This window comes from Xyrauchen texanus, chromosome 31, assembly GCF_025860055.1.
Source record: "Xyrauchen texanus isolate HMW12.3.18 chromosome 31, RBS_HiC_50CHRs, whole genome shotgun sequence".
NCBI lineage: Eukaryota > Metazoa > Chordata > Actinopteri > Cypriniformes > Catostomidae > Xyrauchen > Xyrauchen texanus.
Window position 1 is genome coordinate 33,018,388 of NC_068306.1, and position 25,841 is coordinate 33,044,228.

Below are 25,841 nucleotides of genomic sequence, written 5' to 3' on the forward strand. Positions count from 1 at the left end.
TCATGTTTTTTGTAGAACTTGCATGTGGGTATTTGCTCAAGTGTGTCTGGGGTGCTTTCGTGTCTTCAGCAGCTTTCACGCATAAACAGCTTTCTGCAGTTGTTGTAAATGAGCTATTATAATTTGATATCCACCCAAAGGTTGAGCTAGAAAGAAATATGTATCTGTCATTCTGATGGGCTGAGCTGTAAAATTTCTGTTATGTTCTATTTTTATCCATAATAACCAGGGTTGGGAGTGTTACTTTTTTAATGTATTCCACTACAGATTACAAATCACATGCTGTAAAATGTCATTTGTAATGTATTCCGTTAGATTATTCAAGGTCAGTAACATATTCTAAATACTTTGGATTACTTCTTCAGCACTGGTAGATTTTTTCACTTGTTTTGACTATAAAAACAAAATACACATGTTAAAAATACAATCTCTGAAAAACCTAAATATCTTATGTAGTGTTGTTTCTAAAACAAGATAAATCAAATTGTTCTTGTTTTAAGGATTTTTAGATATTCTTACAGGAAAACAATACAAAAGATATTGTCAAATATTTGTGGGGAGCGGTAGTGTAGTGGTTAGCGCACTGCGCTATGAACCTGGCGACCTGAGTTCGATTCCCGTTCATAGCCAACACCAGTGACGAATATCTGAACCGGTCCCGGGCCTCCCCTAGGTCGACTCAGCCTAAAATGAGTACCTGGTGCGGTGTGTAAACATTGCCACTGGGGAGACAAAAGGCGGTCGGGCGTGGTGCTGGCCACCCACCCCCTCGTGTACCGTTCCGGCCTTCATAGGTGCTCGCTAACAGCACTTGCCCCTACAGTCTGTTAAGGCTAAATGGGGGATCTTTGTCTTTGTTTATGTAAAATGGCTAGAAATAGCATTCTAGCTTGGCGTAAATCTGACAATTTACACAAGGTTTATTTCTATTTGTTTAATTAAAAACATAATAAAAGTTTACTAAACTTTCTTCTCTGTCTGCTTGTATGAATGTAGCACATCATAAGAAAATGTTTCACCGCTGTTCAAATGCACTTTTATATGTATAAATGTTTTCCATCTGAAAGGACTAAATATTAAATGAAACAAATGACAATAAAATGCAAAGTAATCTCTTCAGTAATCAAAATACTTTTTGAATGTAACTGTATTCTAATTACCAATTATTTAAATTGTAACTATAGTGGAATACAATTACTTTTACAGTTACAGTTATTTTGTATTTAAAATACGTAATCCCGTTACATGTTTTCCGTTACTCCCCAACCCTGATCATAACAAATTGTGTAAGTACTTCATTTAGGGTTGTAGCATCCATTGTAATGGCATATACATATGGATAGGTTTAAATTATATGTTTTTTAACTCCCCGAGCACAAGTCTGGTGAAAGCTAGGAGTTCTTTGGTGAAAGTTCTACAAGTCAATCAACCGCTGCGCTAAAACAAGATTTTTCAACTTTGAAAATCTTAACGGAAATAAATGTCCAATTGGAATACTTGAAAATTTGCATACATACATGCACAATTTCACAGAACTTATTCAATGTGCATAATATCACAATAAAGTGCCACAGATGAGAAGCACGCACATCTCTGAAGCTCTACTACAGGTACTCTTCTAAAATAACTGGCAACGTAATGTTTGTGCCTAGATTAAATCCAAGTAATGGCAGAAATGGTAATGCGCATTTTAACGTTTTAAAGGCGCACTCAGTAATTCTAATCCAATAATTTTTTTGTCAAATTCTGCAAATATCTCCTCTCAGTCTGCTAGCTGTCCATTCTGTGGGTAGGCTGAAAAACAGCCCTCGCTCTGTAACTGGGACAAAAACCAAAAGGAACAGACCACACTACACTACATCAGCCAATCAGCAACAGATAGTGGTTCTTGCACATACAAGGAATGGGGGGTGGGGGTAGTGCGAAAGGAGAAGGGCGATGGCCAATTTGGCTGTCGAACTTTCTAAACTCCAAGGTGGACAAATGGCTGAGAAACAGACCAAGAGTAAAATGTCGAATTTAAACTAAAAAAGAAGGATTATGATAAGTCGAGGGCTAGGAGCCTTGTCAACATTGGCAAGGCTTTTCAGCGGCGGAGAGAGACCTCTGAGAGGTAAAAGGCTTGAAGACAGATGTAGAATTTGCTCTTTTCCTATCTGTCACTCACTCAACATTGTGTCGATGTAGTGACACTAGGGGTCGCTCTTGGAAGCCTCAAACACCTCTGATCTTTGACAAAAGGCCAATGGAAATTGGAGAGTGCAATTTGCTTGCTACTCCCCCTGACGTACAGGTATAAAAGGAGCTGGCTCGCAACCACTCATTCCGATTTTTTCTTCAGAGCCGAGAAGTGTCGAGCAGCGAGTTCCACTGCCATTCCATTCACCTCGCACAAAGTGTATGCTGTTGGATATGCGGTGCATACCAGCGGTTTTCTCCCCCCTCCTGCACGACTAGAGTACACCCCTGGGCACTTCGACAGCTGAGAGAGTATATATTCTAATAATAAAGAGTAGCCTTTCTGTCTGTTTGTAGTTCCTGGATGCGGTCGATACCTCTTCGCCTCTGATGGCCACGATCACGGTCTCACATGCCTGGGCCATAGTCATGCTGAGTCAGCTTTCGTGGATGGCTCATGTTCTCACTGCGAGAGCATGACCATTGCATGTTGCGGTCGCGGCTTTCCTTCATCTGGGGAAAATCCACTCCAGCCACTGGACCTCGCATTACCCAGTACGCTCATTTGCCCCGGTAGAGTTCTGGAATGAGACAGGCAGCTCACCTCAGGGTGAGTTTAATGTCTCGTTCGGGGCTCGAGAGCAGGATGAGCTCTCGATCGCAGCATCGGAGAGCAGGTTGGCACCGTCGGATGTGGATGACTCGACTGGGTTCCCACCTTTGGGTGTGATCGCCCAGTCTGAGGCTGATGTGGAGCTGACGGCCACGCTTGCCTGTGCTGCTGCGATTGTTGAGCTGGAGCGGAACCCTCCACCCTGTCTTGAGCCCTCGTGGCTAGCTGACTGGTTCCTGGGTTCGGAGCGCCGCTCACGGCCGTGCCTTGCCCTGGTCCCATTCTACTCGGAGGTGCACGAGGAACTCACGAAGTCGTGGCGGGCACCTATTACTGCCCGGACACCACTTCTGAGATCCTCCACTCTCACTACTCTCGACAGGGGGTTGGCCAGGGGGTACACGGAGATTCCTTAGGTGGATAAGGCGGTTGAGGTGCACTTCCTGCTCCTCCCCGCCGTGAGGCCCCACCCGCAGGTATGTCAAATATGATTGTCCTCTTGGTGCCCCTCGCTCTGAGTTTAGAGCCATGGCTAGCACTCTCCAGCCTGTCGCACTGGTTGACCAGGATGATCCGACTCGGCTATGCAATTCAGTTCGCCCGGCACCTGCCCAGGTTCAGCGTTATCCGTTTCACTTTGGTGAGTGGCTAGTACACCACTGCCGTGCGTGCGCAAATTGTGATCCTTCAGCGATAGGATGAGATAGAGCCTGTCCCTCCATCCTAGATGAAGAAGGGGTTATACAGCCCCTAAACACTGCCAAAGTAAGGCAGTGTGTTGCGGCCAATCTTGGACCTGTGAGTGCTGAACCGGGCTCTGCACAGACTCCCGTTCAAGACTTTTGACGACTGGCTGATTCTAGCTCAATCTCGAGATCTGTTGTGTGCACACAGGGACCTGGTGCTCAGGCACCTCAGCCGGTTGGGGCTTCAGGTCAACTGGGAAAAGAGCAAGCTCTCCCCGGTTCAGAGCATTTATTTTCTCTGGTTGGAGTTAGACTCGGTCTCTATGATAGCGCGCCTCACAAACAAGCATGCACAGTTGGTGCTGAACTGCCTGAAGTTGTTCAGGCGGAGGACAGCGGTCCTAATGTAAAAATTTCAGAGGCTCCTGGGGCATATGTCATCCTCAGCGGAGGTTACGCCGCTTGGGTTAATGCATATGAGCCTGCTTCAGCACTGGCTTCAGGCTCGAGTCCCGAGATTGGCATTGCTCCATGCATCACGTGACATAAGTTGTGTGTGGATGAGTGGCAACAGAGACTTGTCCTCCACCGCCTGGATTGAGGTGAGTAACCGCGCCACCACAAGTGCCTATTAAGTAGTGGGAAATGGACATTCCAAATTGGGAGAATAGGGCTAAAATAAAATTGTGGATGATTTATTTGTGTGAAGCACCAAATGAGAAAAAAATACCTTGATGCAGTAGCTGCAAAATGACATTTGCACAGGCGAACATGCTGTATCTGCATATGCTCCATTTATATTGTTTACAATGATTTGTGCATTTAAAACATGACAGTGGTATATTACTTTATAATAAGAATATACTTGATGCAAATAAAACATATACTCGTTCCTCGTTGTTTGACAATTATTCCAAAGTTTGGGTTACGTTTTGATCTTTGAAACTTTTTGAATAAAAATGTAGAATTTTTATTCATCTGGAACATTCCAATTCATGCATGCATTTCATACAGATAACCTGAATATATATATATGTTCAGTATATACAGTATACTATATTTTATATATTTTATGAATTGTAATTATTGAAAATTATTATTTATTTTTTGGGGAAATAAAGATGTAAAAAAATTTATAATAATAATCTGTCTCACTAAAAGGATAAAATTATCAAGGAACTTGGCATGATCTAAAGAAAAAAAAAATCACTTATTAAAATTATTATAATTTTTATAATCTAATATTTGAAAAAACAATATAAAGGAAGCCTTTTTGTATTATGTATTTGTTGTATTATGTATTATTATATTATTATAATAATGTAATATAATTTATTACTATTATGTATTACATAATTGTTTTTAATATTGAATAAAAAATATGACATGGCAAAATTTGTTAATTTTGTCAAATGGAATAACTTCAAACATTTATGATTCAATATTATTCAAAATGAATGATTTAAAAAAAATCTTGAGATCTGACAAAAAACAAACACTAAAATGTCAAATGGTGTAACCATCAGGTAAAAAGTAAAGACTCAAAAGTTTTCTAAGGTTTTTTTTTTTTTGGAAAATGTAAATGTAAGGGCAGCGTAGTTCTAGCAGGAAGACTAGCAGCTGTACATCATCGCACCATTAGCTTGGTAACTCCTAGCCAATCACATAATCTGCTCATAATCTATCACATTGCTGTTTCAGTGTGCTAACACGGCAACCTCCACCACCCCACCACCACAAGTTGAGTCCCGTCCTGCACGGGGGAAGACTCCTTGCTCCTGCGTCCTATTTCTGGCAGGATATGATGGTTCCGAGTACAACATCGTCGGACCGCCAGACGGGACTTACGCCAAAGAGAGAGATTACATTTCTGTTTTATATTCATCAAATAAATGTCATCTTGAATTTCACTGAAGTCTGCGAGTCTTCCTGATAGAACAAAGGATTTTAAAAACCCCATGAAACCAACATGAATAAAAAGATTCTAAGCATTTAAAGCATTTTTTTTTTTATCCTATTAGACCTTTTCTTTGAAACATTTACAAAACCTTAGCAGCTACTGAATCCTTGAGTAAAAATTGCCACTTTGCAAGAATACAGTTACTGTATGTGGCCTTGTGCCCTTTTCAAAATTCAGTTGTATTTTCTTGTTTCGATCAATGCTTACATTAATAATTGAATGATAACATTTCATCTTATTTATTTCAGCTCGCAAAAAAAAGAAACTATTGCGGTTAAAGGGTCCTTTATTCTCGAGTGAGCAGGAGCCTCCTCTGCCCGACGAGCATGTGCGCTCACTGGTGCCCAAGGCCATGCCACAGCTGGTGCCCACCATGCTGTCCCTGCTCAAAGCCATCGAGCCCGAGATAATTTACGCCGGCTATGACAGCACCATCCCCGACACCTCCACCCGCCTCATGACCACACTCAACCGGCTTGGCGGACGTCAGGTTATCTCTGCCGTCAAGTGGGCCAAAGCCCTTCCTGGTGAGCCCTCATGCCCAGCTCTTGTCACAGGCCCATTTACACCTGGTATTAAGATGCCTTTTGGGCAGTCCGATCACAAGTGATCTGATCACTCAAACCACATTCAGAGGTAGTTAAAAACACATGTGTTCTTTATTACTGACTATGTGGTTAATACTAAAAAACTGAATTAAACTTTTACTTAATTGATGAATACTTGGCTAAATGGCATAGTTTTAATTTAGTATATTATAAATTTTTGGGGTTCAATACGTTGGAAGTTCAACTTAATTGACAGAATTTGTAGCAGAATGTTGATTACCAGAAAGAGTTACTCCTTTAAAAACAAGCACAATCTGGGTTAGAGTGAGGCACTTACAATAGAAGTGAATGGGTCATATTTTAAACTTTCTCAAAAGTATTGCAGCACGAGGTACACAATATGCGTGTAAACATGATTTTAGTGGGATAAAATAGCTTACTAACATTTTCTGTGTAGTTATATCCAATTTTATTACTTCATTGCTATGACGATATGATGCCACAAACCCAATCAGAGTGTTCTAGCAGATGGTCAGAGTAATGTCTCTATCTGTCCTGTCAAGGCTTCAGAAACCTGCACCTGGATGATCAGATGACTCTGCTGCAATGCTCCTGGCTCTTCCTCATGTCCTTCAGCTTGGGCTGGAGATCTTACCAGCAGTGTGATGGAGGAATGCTGTGTTTCGCTCCAGATCTCGTCATCAATGAGTAAGATCACCTTTCTGTTGCAAACTTTTGTATGTAGGGCTCTATTTTTGTTTTTACAAATTTTCTTGAGAACGCTAATTCTAAGCACAATTTTCATGCCAGGGCAACACTTTTATTATCTCAATTCTTCTTCTTCTGTACAAAAATTGGGCATCTAATTAGCCTGTTTTATTGAGGAGAAGTGTGCTTTGACGCCTCATGAAGAGGTGTGCTATGACATTGACAGGAAATCAGTGGGATCATATCTGTCATCAGATAAGAAAGTCATACTTTAGGGTTTGCTCTTTTGACTCTTTGGGTTTGGCTAGAGAGCAGCCTGTGGCAAGGTGGAGGGCGAGGCCATGCTGTGATTCTCCACACCCTTCCGTGTTTATCTTTTTGGTTAATTTAATCATTAAACTATTTATATTTTTAAGCCGGTTCTCGTCTCCTCCCTTCCATTGAACTTATACTGGTACCGAAACCCAGGAAGGAGGATGGATGCGCCATAGTATAGTCCTCGCCACTACCACCCCAACGGCGCAGACACGGCTACGGCCGGGGGACGGAGGAGCCTGGCCAATGACCACGAGGGGAGGGGGGCTCCTAGCCGACCGCCTGGAGCGGTCAGGGTTGCTGCCAGGGGTGGAGGAGACCCCTACCAGCCGCTAAAACGCGGCGGGGTCAGAGGACAGCCAACCACGAGTGGGGAGGGTCTCCTGGCCGACCGCCTGGATTGAGAGAACCGCTGCAGAAATGTACCAAAATAAGAGAAAATACCAAAACTTCATGGCCATGCCCACTGTGCTTAGCGGTAGCGCTCTTAAAACAGGGACTGTAATCTAATTACAAATACATAATTTTTGTAATCTGATTGCATAATAGAAATTAAATTTAGTCTATTGCTACCCAACGCGTTTAATAAGGTACGTATGGGTTTATATACTATATTTTAATTCATTTCAGGGTATTCCTTTGTGTAGTTTCATATAATATGTTAAATAAAAATGTAAGCCTTTTGATACGTATCTCTAAGTTAAAGTAAAGGAATGAGAAACATTGTATTTATGTATAAAACAAACAAACAAACAAACAAACAAAAAACAGATTACAGCACTGTGATATTCAGATACTTTTGGGGCTTTTGAGAAAAGTGCCATAAAATGCTTGTTAAGTATGAATTTGTGATGAATGTTTGTGTTTTTGTTAAAGGGAACGGATGAAGCTACCCTACATGAGTGAGCAGTGTGACCAGATGCTGAAAATAGCCAATGAGCTGGTCAGACTGCAGGTGTCATATGACGAGTATCTCTGCATGAAAGTGCTCCTGCTTCTCAGCACAGGTACCAGCAAAATGCATTTGAATGCATCTGTACTTCTTTAAAATTGCATTAGCCACTGAATCTTTTTCTCAGGTTCGATTTAGCCATTTCTTCTGTGAAAATGTAAAGGAGTCTCAGGTACACTTGTACTCTTATTCATGCGATTATCTAATCAGCCAATCATGTGACAGCAGTGCAGTGCATAAAATCATGCAGATACGGGTCAGGAGCTTTAGTTATTGTTCACATCAACAAATTCAAATTTGATCTCAGTGATAATTGGTGCAAGACGGGCTGCTTTGAGTATTTCTGTAACTGCTGATCTCCTGGAATTTTCATGCACATCGGTCTCTAGAATTTACTCAGAATGGTGCCAAAAACAAAAAACATCTAGTGTGCATCAGTTCTGTGGTATATTGTATGCTTTTTTGCTGTATGCAAACTTTTCTGTATGAAAGAAATACCAGATAGATAACATGTTGTGTACCTAAAATCTGATTTGGTTTATTGAAATGCTGTACCACAAGCAACAAAGATGTTGATCCAGGAACATGTCCTACTTGCCAAAATCATGGTCATTGCAGATACTACACCTTCAGTTAGTAAGCTGGTATGCCGTTCAAAGCATAACCTGAGAAATATCTGGTGAGCCGCAACCTTTGTTTTATAGATCAGATGGTGCTGAAATCCTGCTGTCTCATCTGATTAGAGATCAAGATATAATGCCAATAAGCATTTTGCATAGGTTTATTTGAGTCCAAGTGTTTGCCTGGGCTGCAATCCAACATCCTATGGCCTAAAATCCCTGGCTGATTCTGCACTGATCTTAATGCCACAGGCAACAGCCATTTCTGTACACGTAATGTTTACTTTCTTATTCTTTCCTTACTATGGTGGGCACAGAAATAGAGGCTACAAGAGTCCAAAATGAATACAATTCCAGATTTGAAGCATAATGCATGACTATGAAGAATCCCAAAATACACATACTTATTTTGGGACTCTTAATTTGAAATGACGGAGACCTGGCTCCATTACAATGCTCTATATTGAACTATTACCAAATTATATACATATTTCACCAGATGAGGTTTTTTCACAAGATGACACAATGTATGTGCTGACTGTGTGCATTTCTAAATAGTCGCATTTTTATTTCATGTCCTCGCTTCAGTTTAGAACACTTGATTTATCTAATCAAAATAACCACATTTGCATTGAAGTGAGGATATAAATATAAATTAATATTGTCTGTCAGTGATTCTTTTCATTTCACATCTTGAGCTCACAGAGGAACACTATCAGTACAGACTTTTGCCGATAACTCCAAAAAGCAACTACCGGCACAGATTAATTGGTAAATCCGATATATACATTTATAAATATATTTACAGATGCACCATATTTGATTTTTGACATGAATGAAAACAAACCCATGAGGGATAAACTTAAGGCTCAGTTATACTTTGTTTTTCAACATTACAAGTCGTTTTGCACATTTGTGATACTCTTTTAGCACAGTCAACACGCCGACGTTGTGTGCGACCAATGTAGTCCAAATCCTGAACAAATGACCCTTATGAGCATAAAAACACATTTAAAATCTGAGCGGGCAGGTGCCCATGACGCTTCTGCTTTTAATTACGTCAATTCTGAAATGACACGAACGTAGCATTACACATTCATATCGTCCAACGATCCGTCATAGCTTTCTCTTTTGTTGGAGTGGGCATAGTATTCACATGTCACATTTGTTTAATTCTGACAAATTTGTAATGAGGTACAGAATATGTTTGTCCTTGTAATGATTTGATGAAAAGGCAATATTATACAACAAAAATCTCTTTTACGCAACAATGTCATTTTGACTCTGTTTTTACAGTACCAAAGGATGGACTCAAAAGCCAGGCAGTGTTTGATGAAATCCGCATGTCATACATCAAGGAGTTGGGTAAAGCCATCGTGAAACGAGAAGAGAACTCCAGTCAGAACTGGCAGAGGTTTTACCAGCTCACTAAACTTTTGGACTCCATGCAGGAGGTAAGCTGGGGTTTGTCGCATTTAGAAAACAAAAACACAATGCTTTATCTGCACAGACCTTATTATTGAGCCAAATAACATGCTAAGGAAAACTAATCTAGTTGCGCTACAAACAGTCTTTGTGTGGTGGGTGTTTCTTCATTTATGGGCACTTTTGGCCATGAAGACTTATAGAAAACAAACACAATTTTCATGGCGTCTTCTAACAATGATTATATACATTATACATGACATGTAAGGTCGGTTTTGCAAAGTGATGAATTACTGGTCATACAGTATTTATTAACTTATGTGCCAGTGTTCACTTAATAGTGTTTATATTGTAATACATTGTAGATAATTGTAAGAGTGAATGTTTGGCTTCCCTTATGTGTTTGTGTGAGCTGGTAGCACATATATTTCAAAATAAGATTCCCTGATGTATTTCAGCTTATAGTTTAAAAGCACGTTATGCATCAAATCTTCTTTTACATTTTTTTTTTCTGGTTACTATTGGAATTTTTGTTGTACAAAATACTGCATCTGGGATTTTGTTGTTCATTTTGGACTCTTGTTGCTTTTATGTCTGGAACCCCCCATAACAGTAAGGAAAGGCCTGGGTATACTTCGGTTGTCCACGTTGCCGATCACTCAGCTTACAGTATGCGTGATGCAAATTTCATCATCAGCACAGTATGCGCAGCCCAGATTTTCTCGACCCGCTGCCCTCGTCTGTGCTCATCGTTGCCGCATGCACCAGCAATTGGCTGTACTAAAAGATTAAGATTAAGATTTAGATTCAACTTTATTGTCATTGTGCAGAGTACAGGTACAGAGCCAATGAAATGCAGTTGTTTTCGCATATCCTAACTAAGCTGGGGTCAGAGCACAGGGTCAGCCATGAAACAGTGCAGATAGGGTCAAGGGCCTTGCTCAAGGGCCCAACAGTTGTATCTTGGCAGTGCTGAGGCCTGAACCCCCAACCTTTTGGTTAGTAACCCAGAGCCTTAACCGCTGAGCCACCACTGGTATAAAATCAACACGGTTGGCCAGGCGCAATCCGATCCAGAACGTGGAAAAACGAAGTCTACCCGGGCCTTTAGAATTTGTTTTTACATCAATATATTGATTTAAAAAACTATCAACCGATTATCGGTATCTGCAAAATCCAATATCGACCTCTAATATACAGTACATTACAAGAGAATTCTGCCATTTTAGTAATTCATTCGATAACATTCTGTGGTGGAAATTACATTTTTAAACATTTTATAGTGAGCATTTTATTTATTTCTAAATAGACAATTAATTTTTCACAGTATTTCACACAATTTGTCTTACTTTGCATTGACATAATTACAGCTTTTCTTCAAACATCACTTGTTACATAGTTCATCTCAAGTTATTCAGCATTTTCACAAAATAAATATTGAATGGTTTGGATTATGTTTATGTTACTCTATTTAGATTATCAAACTTTTAAAAATGTAATAATTTAATGATGGATTTGTAGGCCTAGGGCAAAGGTCAAACAATCAAATCTATTTAAAATGTAGCGAAAATTAATTATGAAGGCTTATTGAAGACTTATCCAAGACGGTTTTAAAGTGACCTTTAAAGTGACCTTATGAATTTGAATAAAACATTTTTGGACATTAAAGTGCCGATATTTGAAGAAACACCCTGTTAATAAACAGCTTTTTTTCTAACACCCTGTCTACTCCAGATGCGACCAGCGTGACGTAACAGAAGCGAATCACTTCCAACAAGACAAATAAACAGTTTAGAACATTCGCTTTGACGCATCTAGTGTAGACAGCCCCAAGGCTTTGTGGCCCGTCCTCGCTCGCGTCCACTGTAGACAGGGTGGAATAGTGTTGCGTAAAGGGGGTCGCACACCGAACGAGAAGCGCAGCGCAGCGCCGCGCCGTGCCACGTCTAGTACAACTCATAGGTATCGCACACCGGACGCGCACATTCTATTCGCGCGAGCTAAATTTTGAATCAACTCCTGGTAGAAGTCTAGAAGAGCTGCACGATGGGTGAGTTTTAACTTGATGTATTATTTATTTTTTATGTTAATTTAATAGCTGATGTTTGATCGTTAATCGAGTAAAAGTGTCTATCACGTTGTTAAGTCTGTTATTTTGTTGTAACGTTATCCGTTGTCTTGGCAACTATGTTACATACAATAGTATTTATTTAGCTAGCGTTTAGCTAACCCGAGTGACAACGTTAACCAAACAAGTTATTTGATATATTCTTTTTTATTATATACGTAACTGACGATATGTTATGTAAGAGTGTATGGTTAGTATGGTAGAGTATTGAAAAATGGCACAACAGGGGAAAATGAAAGATTTAAAAGGGCTATGTTTGTTATATATTTTTTCCAATATGACTTTATTCAAGCTGTTAAATTAGGAATGTTAAACTAAATGTATATTGCAGCACAGGGTGAAGTCAGTATGTATATTAACGACGATTTGAGACAAATAAATGTACATTTAATATACAACTATGTAAATGGCGCTCTGTGGCGCGGCAGGGTTTTGAACAAGGTCCTGAGCCGTAGCTGGGCGCCACGGACAGACGCCGAATGGCGCCGCCGGTGTGTGTACACTCATAGAGAATAATGTGTTAGAATTTTAAAGACATGGCGCTGCGCGGCGCGGCGCTGCGCGTTCGGTGTGCGACCCACTTAAGATTCTACACATTGAATTCTGTTCAAAGTGTGTGTTTTTACACCCTACAATACCTCATCTGTAGCCTACTGTCCTACTGATGGTGCATTGTTGGGCCCCATTGTGCTGTATATAAAAAGCCTTGTCTGCAGATGGTGGAGGGGCTCCTCAACTTCTGTTTCTACACGTTTGTGAATAAATCCTTGAGTGTGGAATTCCCAGAGATGTTGGCAGAGATCATCAGCCATCAGCTACCAAAATTTAAGGATGGGAGCGTCAAGCCACTTCTATTTCATCAGAAATGACTGCCTAAGAAAGCAACAATGCCTTAATGCCACCCTTTCTCTACCAGCGATAGTCCAACCTTCTGATGAAGGACGTCACGTTCAACCCTTTACCCAAATCATGTTACAATACTTCATGCCTTCGTGTTCACTTGGTGAAAAATTTACTTTGAAAAAGACACTTTTTATTGATATTTTCTCTTTTTTTGCTAGTACACTGCTGAAATGTTTACAAAGGTATATAAAAAAAAAGGGAAAATGTGCCTTTTTTGTGCTTTGCCTTGACATGCGCCATTTTTCAGGCTAATGCAGTGGTTTGGCATAAATGCTATTGTTTTGTTATCTCACATTGTTCATCTCTTATTTTGCTTCCATACAAAGCAACTGTGATGGTTCTGTGTAGTTGGCAGCTTAAGGGGCCGTTCACACCAAATGTATTTTTACGTCCATCTGTGCTGTTTTTTTATGTAGACATGCTAGATAGACGTATTTGACCATTGTTTTTTCAGTGTCTTCTGTGAGAGCGCACTAAACCTTAAAAAAAACTTGAGACACCTATATTCTGTTCCAATCATTGTGCGGTGTCTTAACTTTTTTCAACGCAAGAACACATTCAGTGTAAACGGTCCTTAACACTGCATCCTAACCAGATACGACAAACTGAAAAATTGATAAATGCTATCTCATTCAGTTTTTGCCTTAACCAGCTGTGACCACGACAGGAGCGACAGGACAATTTGTCGATCTTTTATTTTCTATTTCTTCGACATAGCGCCACTTAGCCCCGCCTATTGTGGAATCTCATTGGTCCATAACCTTTCTTCACATAACTGTACATTAATCATAAAATTTGTGGACAGATTGTTTGTCGCCTTACGCCATTTTACTAAGCCTCATGGAAGCTCCAAATCGTAAAACAGTTTTATACGCAGTGACATCGAAATGCCATATAATTCAATTCAAATATAAAACCTTTCCATGCATGATACTACCAGCAAGTACTAAGTTGTCTTTGCATTTTCTTTGTTTTAAAAAGCAATTTTCTGTTCATATTAATATGCAGAGACAACATAAGCCAGTCATTGCTTGATTCCTTTGAAAAGAAAAACATTGTGGCTCTGTGGCGCTATCAAAACAGTATAAAACATTTGAGCATCCCAACCACCCCGAAACAGCAAAATTGGACTATGTTTGAAAACAGCCATTATTTTTGTAGAAATAATGACTTGTAGTAAAAAAAATTCATTATTTCAGTTTGTCGATGCAAATGCCGCAGAAAGTACACACTTTGCCTTTAACTGAAATTTCAATATATACTATTGAAATAACGTAATTATTAAAACGTTTCTTTTGTTTGTTGATTATTTGCTCAGGTTTACTTGTGAACGGTCAGTAGATCTCCATTCATTGGCTTTCGCATTGAATTAGACTCAATTCAGAAAGCTGATGGTCATTCCTGCAATCAAGGAATGAATTCAGGGTTAATTCATCAGATTTCTATCCATCCAATATGGTCAGGTGTAGATTGGTCGTCCAGCGTTCATGCTTTGCAGAATCCCCCCATTTCCCCTCTGATCAACCGCCCTGACGATTTTTTCAGTGTGTTGTTATTTTTAGTTATAAATTATTTTTTTTTAAATACAAATATATATATATTATTTTAAGTTACAGAATAATCTTCACATATGCTAAATCTGGTCATCCATAAGAGGCATGTCAGTTTTTGACCCACTTTTCTTAGTTTCTGCCTTACATGTATCCCAGTGGTGCCAAACCACAAATGCTCTCTTTTGTAGTATCATCCAAAACTAAATTAACATTTGTTTTTCTGTCTGCTACTATTTAATAAGACATAAATTCCAAATTAAGTTTGGAATGATGTGAGTAAATAATGACAGAATTTTCATTTTTGGGTGAAGTATTCCTTTTAAAGTACTCACTCATTAGGATTGCCAGATGTCCCATTTTGGATGAGATATCCCGTATTTTGGATGACGTCCTATACACAAGGGGACGTTCCATTCAAGGGAAACCCCCCACTTCCCCACAGTCGTATAGGAAAATGGCCCATATTGAAGTGACAAAATGAAAACGTTCAGAGGAAGTGATATCCCTATGACTTATTAGGGTTGCCAACGGTCCCATATTTTTGCTGAAATAAAAATGTAATTTATGGAATGGGGATAGTATTGTCCCATATTTAAGTGGCAAAATGTTTCATGTGGACCCCCTGCCTGTTTGGATGGTGAAACACTTGAGGGGACTTCAAACATTCCATATTGAAGCAGCAAAATAAAATCCTCAAGGAGGAACACGCCAGGTGGACGGCTAAACACTTAAGGGAGACAGAGCCCCACCAACCCCCACCCCTCACTCGTTTTCTGACAGCGAAACATCCCAAATTGAAGCCCTCAAAATGCGTCTTGTATTCGTTTTGTGAACAATTGGCATCCCTGTCACTTATTTCCCATATGGGTTGGATATTGTTGTGTATTTAAATGGTGAAATGTCCAAGGACGACCCCCACCCTAGACGGATGGCGAACCGTTTGAGGAGGACCTCCTTGGTCGGACAGTGAAACGTCCCACATTGAAGCATTCAAATGCTCAAGTGTCGAATATTCGCTTGGTGAAAAGTTGGCAACACTATCACAACCTTCTAATCGGAGTTTCATTCTTATAAGCTTTAATTAACTTGGATGGATGGATGTACAACTAAGATTGGTCATTTGACAAGATTCGGTGTGCCATTGAGACACTTTGATCCTGTTTGGCCTTTTACAGTATTAAAAATTACGTGAGCATTGGGTTTCTCATGCTTGGGTTAATATTGTTAGACCCGGCCAAGGTTAATTCCCAGTTACACTGTTGGTTGTCATCAGCTGGCGTCTCGCCATGGCCTGTATTTGTTACCTGCATTGCTGTAATACAGTCCTATGTTCGAAAAGAAAGTGCTTTTGGTTTTTACATGTGTACGAGCCCATTGTTTGTAAAACACTTGTTTACAATCCCTTCATTTATTCAACATGAAATTAAAATATATACACAGTACATATCCCATTCCCTCCCAGCGGATAGCTCAAATATTTAACAAGACTATTTTTCACTAGATATTTTTCTAATTGTTTCACAGTATGCCTTGCAAAGGGAGACCGTGAGCCATATAATGTTTATTGTGTAAATTTAGGAGAACACTGAAAATAGTCTAGAAAATATTTTTTCTTTTTGAAAATCATTGATCATTTGACATCGAAACTAAATGCAATTACGCAAATGCTCTTTGATATATAAATAATTTTTACAATTAATAAATAAATAATAATACTTAAAAAAACAAGTTTTATTGTTATCTCTTGTCAAGAAATGTATTGCAAATGCACTTTTGAAAAATGTATGTAATGTATGTAATTCTATATAAATCGATAGGGAAAGATGAATCATTTTAAAGAATGAAAACTTAAGGTTATAATTTTGTGCATGTATGAGTGAAGTTGAGTATAGTTTGTATAGTGCAACAACAGAGTGACCAAAGCAACACAGATTTTAAACCTATTTAAAGAAGTTACATTTTACAGTAGAGTTTACTACCCAACCCTAGTACATTATTTTATCCTTTTCTATTTCTTTTATAGAAATGTAGGCTTTGGTCTCATGTATAATACTGTAAAATGATCTAGTCTTTACAAAAAACAGATAGATAAAAAAAAAAAATACATCTGTGTTTATAAATAATGTATCAAAACCTGAGATTTTGCACTACTCTAATACTGACCTGACATAGTCTATTTTGTACAAAATTCATGCAAGTACTATCTTTAAAGATAAAGGGCAAATCATGTTTCACTGGTATATGGCTTTCATTAAAGTCTTTTTTCATTTTCTTTTTTTTTGCATTTTAGTTATATGTAATCCAATGTATAAAGGATACACAGTGTCTATTTGTTGAAAACAATTGTTTTGTATGAATTCTGTATTACACCTCTCCTGTAGTCAATGTTGATCTTTACACCAATTTGATTAAATGTTGAATAAAAGTTGTTTGGAGGGGGTATTGTCTGTTTTATTGTGGAACAGTTGGGCTAGTTAGATATTTTGTCCATTGTATGTGAACTTGACAGCATAAATCTAGGCTTAGGCCATGGTTTAATTTCTCAGCCATTAAACAAGGGCATCTTTAGCCAATAGAGAGAGTTGTTAAATTATATATATATATATATATATATATATATATATATATATATATATATATATATATATATAATTAAGCAATATCCCACGAGCAAGAGTGCTATATGGTCCTACATCAGCACTGCAGTGAATCGTCTGGAGGCAGAGTGCCGTAGGTAATTACAGCAGTGCTGATGTTGGACCATATAGCATGATTGTGAGTGTGATATTGCTTATATACAACAGTTCAATGAACAAGTACATACAAAAAATTTGAAAAAAACTGAGTACGGTCATAAAAATGCATTTGTGCATGGAACTACATTCTTACACGACAGATCAGAATCTGGTTCAAACCAAATGATGCGTTCAAGCCTTCTTTAGTAATTCAAAAATGTCACTTCAGAAATAATATCACAGCTTGTGCTGTTTGAACAAGTTATTGGATAAACAAAGATGCACTGCATTTACACTTTAGTTTAGCACGAACACAAGCGGAGTGATACACACAGTGAAGCGTCCGAGTGCTGATGGTGACAGACATCAGTGCTCATGGAATGTCTCTTGCCCAATCAGATTTGAGGACCGGAACTAACTGTTGTGTGCAAGTCTTACCCGCTAATCTGTTCCTTATAAAATAGAAACACTGTCTGAGCAATACATTCTAATGTTTAGTGGTAGCTCAAGTGCCTCAAAGATTGCAAACATTATGCAAATTCTAAGAATTACGAGTATATCATAATTTATTTTAAACAATGCTGTTTTTTTAACACATTCATAGTAAATTATTGTTTTATTTCTGACAGAGTTCATAGACTCAGTCTGACAGTCCAGCAAACTCTAAATGTATTGTTTTCATGGAATCCCAGATAGAGTGCTATCAGGGTCAATTCTGAGATGATTCTCGACAAATTGCAGCAGGAATTGCAGCTGTGTTTCATCACGGGTTAAAAATCCACTGTATTCCCGAATGAGTGTCACTCCATGTTCAGTGTGGTCATTGGCAACTTTTAGAGACTACTGTTTCAGCAGCCTGCTTGTAGTCGTTTCTGCCCTCCCACAAGTCCGGATCAACGGCGAGAACTCCATCTTGATGTTCCATCATTCGGAACAGTGGAATTGATTTTGCTGTGACGAAATCTTCAAACTTGAATGAATCAAGAGCAACAGTGATTCTCTTGGAATGATCCTGATCTTGGTCTCCTTCATTCTGCTTGGCACTCACCATCAGTCTTGGTTGACAAACTGTCCCAACTGTCAAAGAAAGCCAAGCTAACAAGTTCCTGTTACATGTACCACAAGTGATTGGAAAACTTGTGTGCTGTTGACTTTGAGATTGCTGAATATATAGATTAGTATTTAAGAACTGACTTCAGCAGCAGCAGGTCACTGTACGGAGCAACTGATGCTTGAGGTGCAGAGATCCAAGCTTTCAGATAGACACGCACTGCAAAAACACACACATCACGTACTCCTCACACTTCCGCATGAGTCAGTTTAAATTGACTGTATAGGATTTTAGACATCATCAGTCATGGTGCATTGCTCCAGGTGACATGAATCACACTCCTCTGGCAGGAGCAGCGCCTAGAAACACAATCACAAGTTCCAAGAATTTCTTATAATCATCTCTCAGCTGACTCAGTTCAAGATGCTTGTTGACATAATTGATGGTGCCTTGCTTTATATCTTCCTCTAATCTTGCCACATCATCAGCTGCAATCCCTGGTTCATACTTGGCCATGTCTATGAATCCCCAGTATTCCTGTAAGCATTTGAAGAGTGGAGTCTCGGGAGAAGATGTGGCTCCCATACACACTTGCAACACTGCACCAATTATCAGTTCCATAATGTGATGCCTGCAAGCCTGTGACAAGAGCTCCTTCTCAAACTTCTGCTCTTAGAGTACACAGGCTCCAGCGATACGACCAGTGTTTTTAGCTAAGTAATTAAACACACATACGGCTGCAACAGTGCTGATTAGTCAACATAGTCAGTCCAAACAAATCTAAACATGTCTGGAATATGAATTCATGGACATTTTGCATTGTCGGCAAAACCATGGAATCTGGATATGAACCACAGTGGACATGGATGATCAGATATTAAACACAATGATTGAATGTTGTGTATGATGATTGGAGAATGTTTCTAAATATTTAAAATTGGGTTCTTAATTTATTAAGAGAATTATTCTATTATCAGTAGTATGTGAAATAACAGGCGACCGCAGCTTTTGAGTATGAGAAACTTCACCATTACTGAGCTACACATAAATATTGTTCAGTTGTGCTGATATTTTGACTGAATTTGTATTTCATATATAGGAACAAAATGAAAGGGTAAGATGATCATATTTCAAAAGTAAAAAAATAAGCTCCACCCTATAAGCCAACAATGGTCGTAAGTTCCATTGTTACCAACATAGTTCAACAATTTGGTGTTTCTCGAATCGGTAGTTCGAACGAACGTTCGCAAGCAGCATCGCAAAGATGTGTGGTTGGAACTACAACTCTTTACCTGTGGTTGGAAGCATAGTTCCTTGTTAGTTTGCTTTGTGGACATCATTTGACTTCGCTGAGGCGTCAATATCTTTCATCCTGTCAAGACTTTGATCATGTTTACATGCATTAAAAAAAAAGACATGTTAAGCAATAATATGCAATATAAACATAAATGCAAGTGTTTAAGGGATTAAAAAATGTTAAGAGAAAGCGCTTTTAACACAAACAGTTTCTGTTGGAGAACACGGCTACTGTTTCCATTTTAACTCACAAGTGGTGTTTATGGCTGCGTTCCAAAAGGGATAAATCAGCCTCTGAAGGGAGAGAGAACAATCATAATAGGTAGCGTCAAACACAATTTTCAATACAAATGGCTTAAAAGTGATTTTAAAAAGTGAAGTTATTTTGGAGCCTCACATCTTTCAGGCCTTCACAGCTCTCACAGTGGATGGTAAAGACTTTGAAGGGAATAGGACATAGGAATGATCTCTTCTGAATAGAACGCACCCATTTGAAGAGTGCTTTTGTGCTCAAGCATGTCGGGGGAACCCCAAAGTGTGTTGTAGAGTAAAACACATCTATTGCAGAGCAAAGCATCTGTCCCATTACACCCATTGCATGCCAATTTAGTGTCTTCAGCAGCTTTTTCGCATTAAATGTTTTTCTGGTGTATGTGTAAATGAGCTTTTATAAATACATTTTCACAGAAGTTATTAATCCACCCCCTGCGTAACGCCATTAATAACAGTTCTATGTTGTTGAACCACCGTGGTTCGAATGATGGATGTGCAACATAGTTACTACGCTTTCAGGAAACGGTCGTGACTAGCAAGGTCGTGAGGAGTGGTGGTGGCGTAGTGGGCTAAAGCGCTGAACTGGTAATCAGAAGGTCGCTGTTCGATCCCCACAGCCACCACCATTGTGTCCTTGAGCAAGGCACTTAACTCCAGGTTGCTCCGGGGGGATTGTCCCTGTAATAAGTGCACTGTAAGTCGCTTTGGATAAAAGCGTCTGCCAAATATAATGTAATGTAAATGTAGCAAGTCAATTTCTCCAACGATGCATCGTACTATGTTGGTGAAGTATTGAGTTACATAAATGTTTGGGAAACGCACCCATTTGGTACATTGCAGAATGCCTGCCATTTTTTACAAAATTAAGAAAGTGATGCAATAGTTGAAAAGCTCTTTTACATGCTTAGATGTACAGTATATTTAATCTCTTGCAAATGTATTCTCTGAAATGTATTCTCCTCCTACCCAGCACCATCTGTCTAAATCGGCTTCAATTATGTCTAATTGCATAACATGCATTTAAACGCCGTTAATTTATTCAGAGTTGTCATGGCTGAACATTTGTGTATTTCAATTAAAACTGACCGATCAACTCAATTTTTTTTTTAATTGAAAAAATCTAAACAACTTGAAAATTATATTTTTTTTATTAATTTGATATCCTAAAGAATATTAAGGCTTTTTTTTTTTTTTTTAAAGATCAATCTGGATGTCAAAAAAAATAAGTTAATTTGCTACAATAAAAATATAATTCAAATGTATCCAATATAATTCAAAAGTATCCTATATATACACACACACACACCCCCCTAATCAATTGTCACTTATTTACAATGTTAATGCACACCGAAAGAAACACAAATCTCATCAAAGATAATACATCATAAATAAGATTGATTTGCATATGATGTTAATTCACATTAAAAAAAAAATTGCGCTTTTTACTTGCATGCTAAGACGACAATGGTTATTCTAAATATTTTGTTTTAAGATTGTTTCCTGAAATACAAAAGAGTGCAAGAGTTTTTCCCACAATTAACAATTATCTCTTAGTAGTTCTAAACAAAACAGATATGATGATCTGAAAAACAGATAAGACATTCAAAAAAGCCCCAGACTGCATAGAAAGAGCACACATAATGGCTCACAGGCATTGGTATATATATATATATATATATATATATATATATATATATATATATATAAAAAAAAATGTAATCCATAATGGGCAGCTCCTTTTTTTAAATCAGAAGGTGAATGTGGTCAAGGCAGCAGCATCCCAAAGTTTTTTTGTCCCTTTTTTCCTTGGGTTGAACTTGAATTAATGCACCAGAAACCAATACTATCACAGACACACTCTTCCCTTTTGAATTTTGGGTTCTTCTGGGCCTCTGCCTCGGCCCTCTCATTGACTCCAACCCAAAGCAAATCCCTTCCAGTCCAAAGCTAGACGAACTCCACGTAGTTCTCCGGGATTAACCCTGTCTTCCCATCCAAAGTGCCCTCCAGCCAGCCTGGTTCCCTTGACGGATGAACTATAAGACAAGACGAGAAGAAAACAGAAAATAATTTTGGGCAGAGCTTTACCTGTCTTTTTGAGAAAGCAGCCCATGTGTCAGCCAAGTTGTGAATAATGACTTTGCTGTCTTGATCTCTCAGCCAGTCTTATAAAGGACTGTTCTGTATTACAACATCATACTGTCGATTATCACAGTAAATTATTTCAATTTGACTCTTTAGAATGGAAAGCAAGACTATTGTATGTAGCAATGGACTTCCATTCTTCAAATCTATGGCTATGCTCAGAATGGATCACTAGCTAGAGTACCAATACTGCACAGTATACACTGTACACTACCTACGGTGTTTTAAAAAATGGTAAGTTAAGTAGTCATTATTACATGTTTCAAATGTTGGTGTGCTACATGACTGCATATACTAATAAATGCTGTTAAAATGTATTGTTTATTCTTTGTTCATGAAAACGTTTGCATTTAATATCGTTAACAAATTAAACCTTATTGAAAATCTTTACCATGTAATTCTTCTTAAAGTCATGACAATTCCCATCACAGTGTGATTTCTGTATTGTGTTTAATCGAATTCAGTGCTGCAAATGATTCTGATGGAAAGGACATTTTTTACATTTTTGAAAAGAAGAAAAAAAAGCCGACTTGTCTTTACTGAGGCTCATTCATAGCCAACATTTTATATAACCTGAATGCTATCAATTAAATAAATCACCCCAACTTTTGGACAGTCGTACATTTAAAAAAAAAAATGTATATCAATCACTTTTACACAATAAACAGTGAAAAGATTTATGTTCATTCCACTCTTTCTTAGATTAATCACAGTTTCAAACATGAAATATTTGTTCTTTTCCTATTGGATTTTCATAGTTTAATATTGAATGTCTGGGTCTGGGACAAGGCTAAAACAGAAAAGTCTGTAGATAAAGGGCATTTGAAAAGTCCAAAAATAAATCAAAGCCCTGGTGAAACGTTTCAGTTGCTTGAACAGAAAAGTCAGTTTTAATAAGACCTGTATAAAACACAAAGAAGAAGAAAAAAAAACAAGTTCAAATCTGCTAATTTGAATAAAAATCAACATGAAAGAGCCCGAAGTTGAAGAAACACCTAAAAACTTTTATTTTGCATTTGTGGTCCAATTTTCTAAAAAACATCTTAACCTTAAATAATGATTCAAGACAGATGTTAAAAGTCATGGATGAAAATTCTTCCAGTTCATTCATCACAATGGAAATGAAAGGTCACATACGGTACACAAAGTCCTGGAGCACATTAAGGTAAACTTATTTGGTGTTCTCATAAAGGAGGGGCTTGAGCACAGGACTGGGAATTGTCTAAATCATCCTTTTTGAGGTAGGACTACTTTTCTAAGTGGATTAACTCTAAGGTTTAAAACTAGAATTACTAGACTTTTTTTATTGTATTTTTTCTCAGAGGGACGAGTCAAAATTATTTTCTGTGCTCATTGAAATTATACCTCAGATGCTGTTGCTAGAGCTTAATTTGTATTGAACACGAAACATTCTTTTAAAAACAATTCACATTCAAACCTCATACTTAAAACATTACACATGAATAAAGTGGGCTGGGATGGCTAATATTGTTAGACCATTGATTTTGTTTCCATACAGAGGCACTGCAAATAACCGTTTCAACTTTTGAAGCCTCTTTTTAATCATGCAATAGAGCCCTATTGACTCCACTTAAGGATTCATTAAGCACTAATCTCATCTACTGCTTAGCAACGTCAAGTGTCAAAGTGTGGAACGTCTGTGCTCTGGGGCATGTTGAAGGGCAGCAGGTAGAACAAAACAGATCTATAGATTCTGTGCTTCTACAGTGAAGAGGCAAAATATACCCACTGCACCTGCTGAGGGTCTTAAAAACAGAGACACTCCAGTAGGGACTCACCGTTCTCAAATATGGTCCCAGCGATAAAGGAGAGCTCCGAGCCGTGTTCGGCCTTACAGGCGTACAGTGCACGTGCTTTCCGTAGCGGAGGGCTAGGAATAGAAAAAATGAAAATAGCGCATTTTACTTTGGACATGCAACCAATGTAATACCATGCATTTTGGACTTACAGCATGCTATTCTTTGATGTATCTGATCTGATGTCATCTACCATGATCTATGAGAATGAACATCTCACGTGTGTTTCAATAAAAGCAAGAAAATCTGACCTTTTGCTGAAGGAGTTAACATGGTCAGTGTCAGAAATGTGCTTACATTTGAGTAGTGACTTAGAAATAGTGTTACATCTTAAGTAGTTTTTCTTTCAAGGTAGTCCCCATATCCCATGCAATATCAAACATATATGCATTGACTATTGGAGGCACTAGAGATTCTACAGACCAGCCCATTAAACAGTTTACAGTATGATGTAACCCAGAGTGCATCACATGTTATCCCTGTGATGTTTGTCCCTCAGTTTGAGCGGTGTATGCTCAGATGTTGGAGGGGAAGGTGTGAAATTGCAAAGCCAACAGTAAACATTGTTATTGATTAGAAGATATGCACATGTATGCACTACTATAAATGTAGTTAGGCATCTAAACAAGCGAGTGGAAGACACGCACCTGATGGGGGAGGATTCGCTGCAGGTGGACGAGGCCAGCTGAGGACTGGAGGGGGCGGAGAACATCGGCCAGGAAGGGGAGCGTGGTGAGGTGGGGCTGGTTGAAGTGTGACAGCTGCAGAGTGAAACCTTTCAGATCTTAGAGGGAACTTATAGATATATGGAAATGTAGCATACACACACATCAAGATTAATCAAATTAAATATGCTTGACCCAAAATAGTTTATCCAAAAATGGAAATTCTTTCATCGTTTACACAACATCATGTTCCAAACCATAGTGCATTTCTTTCTTCAGTGGAACACAACAGGAGATGTTCAGCAGAATGTCTAGACTGCTCGTTTATATACAATAAAAGTGAATGGGGACTGGGGCTGTTGAGCTCCAAAAAAGCTCACAAATCAAGTTTAGATCAAAACATAAGAAAATAAATGATCAGTATTTTTGATGATGCTGGTATGGTGCTTTTTGATGCATTTCGTTCTTTCTGGAATTTGCCTATATATGTTTTTATGATATGGATAAGAGCATCTTGGACATTATACCTGACATAAAGACATATGGGTTTGAAACAACAAGAGGGTGAGTAAATAATGACAGAATTTACATTTCTGTGTGTACTATAAACATGCAAACTCCTGAAGAAACAATCTTACAGATAATTTGTGTTAACACAGTAAACGTAACATAATGGTGAGCTCACTTTTAATTTTATGGGGTTTTCATTGTCTGTGTATGCTTACAAAAGCAGTACCTGGTTTTTCCAGGAGTGTTGTTTTTTTCTTTTCTCATAATTGTCTAATAAAACTTCAGTACTGCTTCTAGTACAAGGACAAGCTTACCTTAGTCGACACGCTGCTGCGAACCATCGGATTTTGGCTGAAATTGATAAGAAACAAGAACTGGTAAATGAACTCTTTACAGACAGATCTTTATCTTTATGGACCGATTGAACAATTCTACACATTTTTTTATTTGCTGTGTCTCATTCCACTTTTTATGAGCTGACAATAGACTTTAGTCAAGGTACACAGAAATTAAAATGTTTTAGTTTTCAACCACAACATTTTTTATAAAAATGCCATCCACGCACAATGTGTATAGTACGTTAGACAAAGTGTGCCTTTTGTCTTTTAAGAGAACACAATATCTTTCAGTTCAATCTGTTTTCCTCATAATCAGCATTGTTTGTTAGTTAACACTTCAGCATTGGAAGCAACAGATTCTTCTAGAAGAATAAGAATATAATCAGCTTTGTGCTTTATTCTCTGCTTTGTGACTAAATAAC

At 38.4% G+C, this 25,841-nt stretch overlaps 2 protein-coding genes across 6 annotated transcripts in view; one reads left to right on the forward strand and one right to left on the reverse strand.

The window, feature by feature from the left end:
* LOC127624566 (glucocorticoid receptor-like) overlaps window positions 1–17,029 on the forward strand; it is a 109,119-nt gene extending 92,090 nt beyond the window's left edge. For 2 of the 3 annotated variants that reach the window (XM_052099349.1, XM_052099348.1), the window contains exons 6-10: window positions 5,686–5,964; window positions 6,549–6,693; window positions 7,885–8,015; window positions 9,877–10,034; window positions 12,850–17,029. In XM_052099349.1, coding sequence (XP_051955309.1) covers window positions 5,686–5,964; window positions 6,549–6,693; window positions 7,885–8,015; window positions 9,877–10,034; window positions 12,850–13,002 — 866 coding nt within the window. In that variant the 3' untranslated portion in view covers window positions 13,003–17,029. The remainder of the gene's footprint in view (window positions 1–5,685; window positions 5,965–6,548; window positions 6,694–7,884; window positions 8,016–9,876; window positions 10,035–12,849) is intronic. The other variant, XM_052099350.1, reaches the window with a different exon arrangement.
* Window positions 17,030–21,127: 4,098 nt separating this feature from the next.
* Window positions 21,128–25,841, reverse strand: part of LOC127624565 (rho GTPase-activating protein 26-like) — a 171,359-nt gene continuing 166,645 nt past the window's right edge. For all 3 annotated transcript variants that reach the window (XM_052099346.1, XM_052099347.1, XM_052099345.1), the window contains 4 exons: window positions 25,398–25,432; window positions 24,554–24,668; window positions 23,889–23,980; window positions 21,128–21,980 (listed from right to left, as the gene is read on the reverse strand). In XM_052099346.1, the coding sequence (XP_051955306.1) occupies window positions 21,892–21,980; window positions 23,889–23,980; window positions 24,554–24,668; window positions 25,398–25,432 (331 nt within the window). In that variant the 3' untranslated portion in view covers window positions 21,128–21,891. The remainder of the gene's footprint in view (window positions 21,981–23,888; window positions 23,981–24,553; window positions 24,669–25,397; window positions 25,433–25,841) is intronic.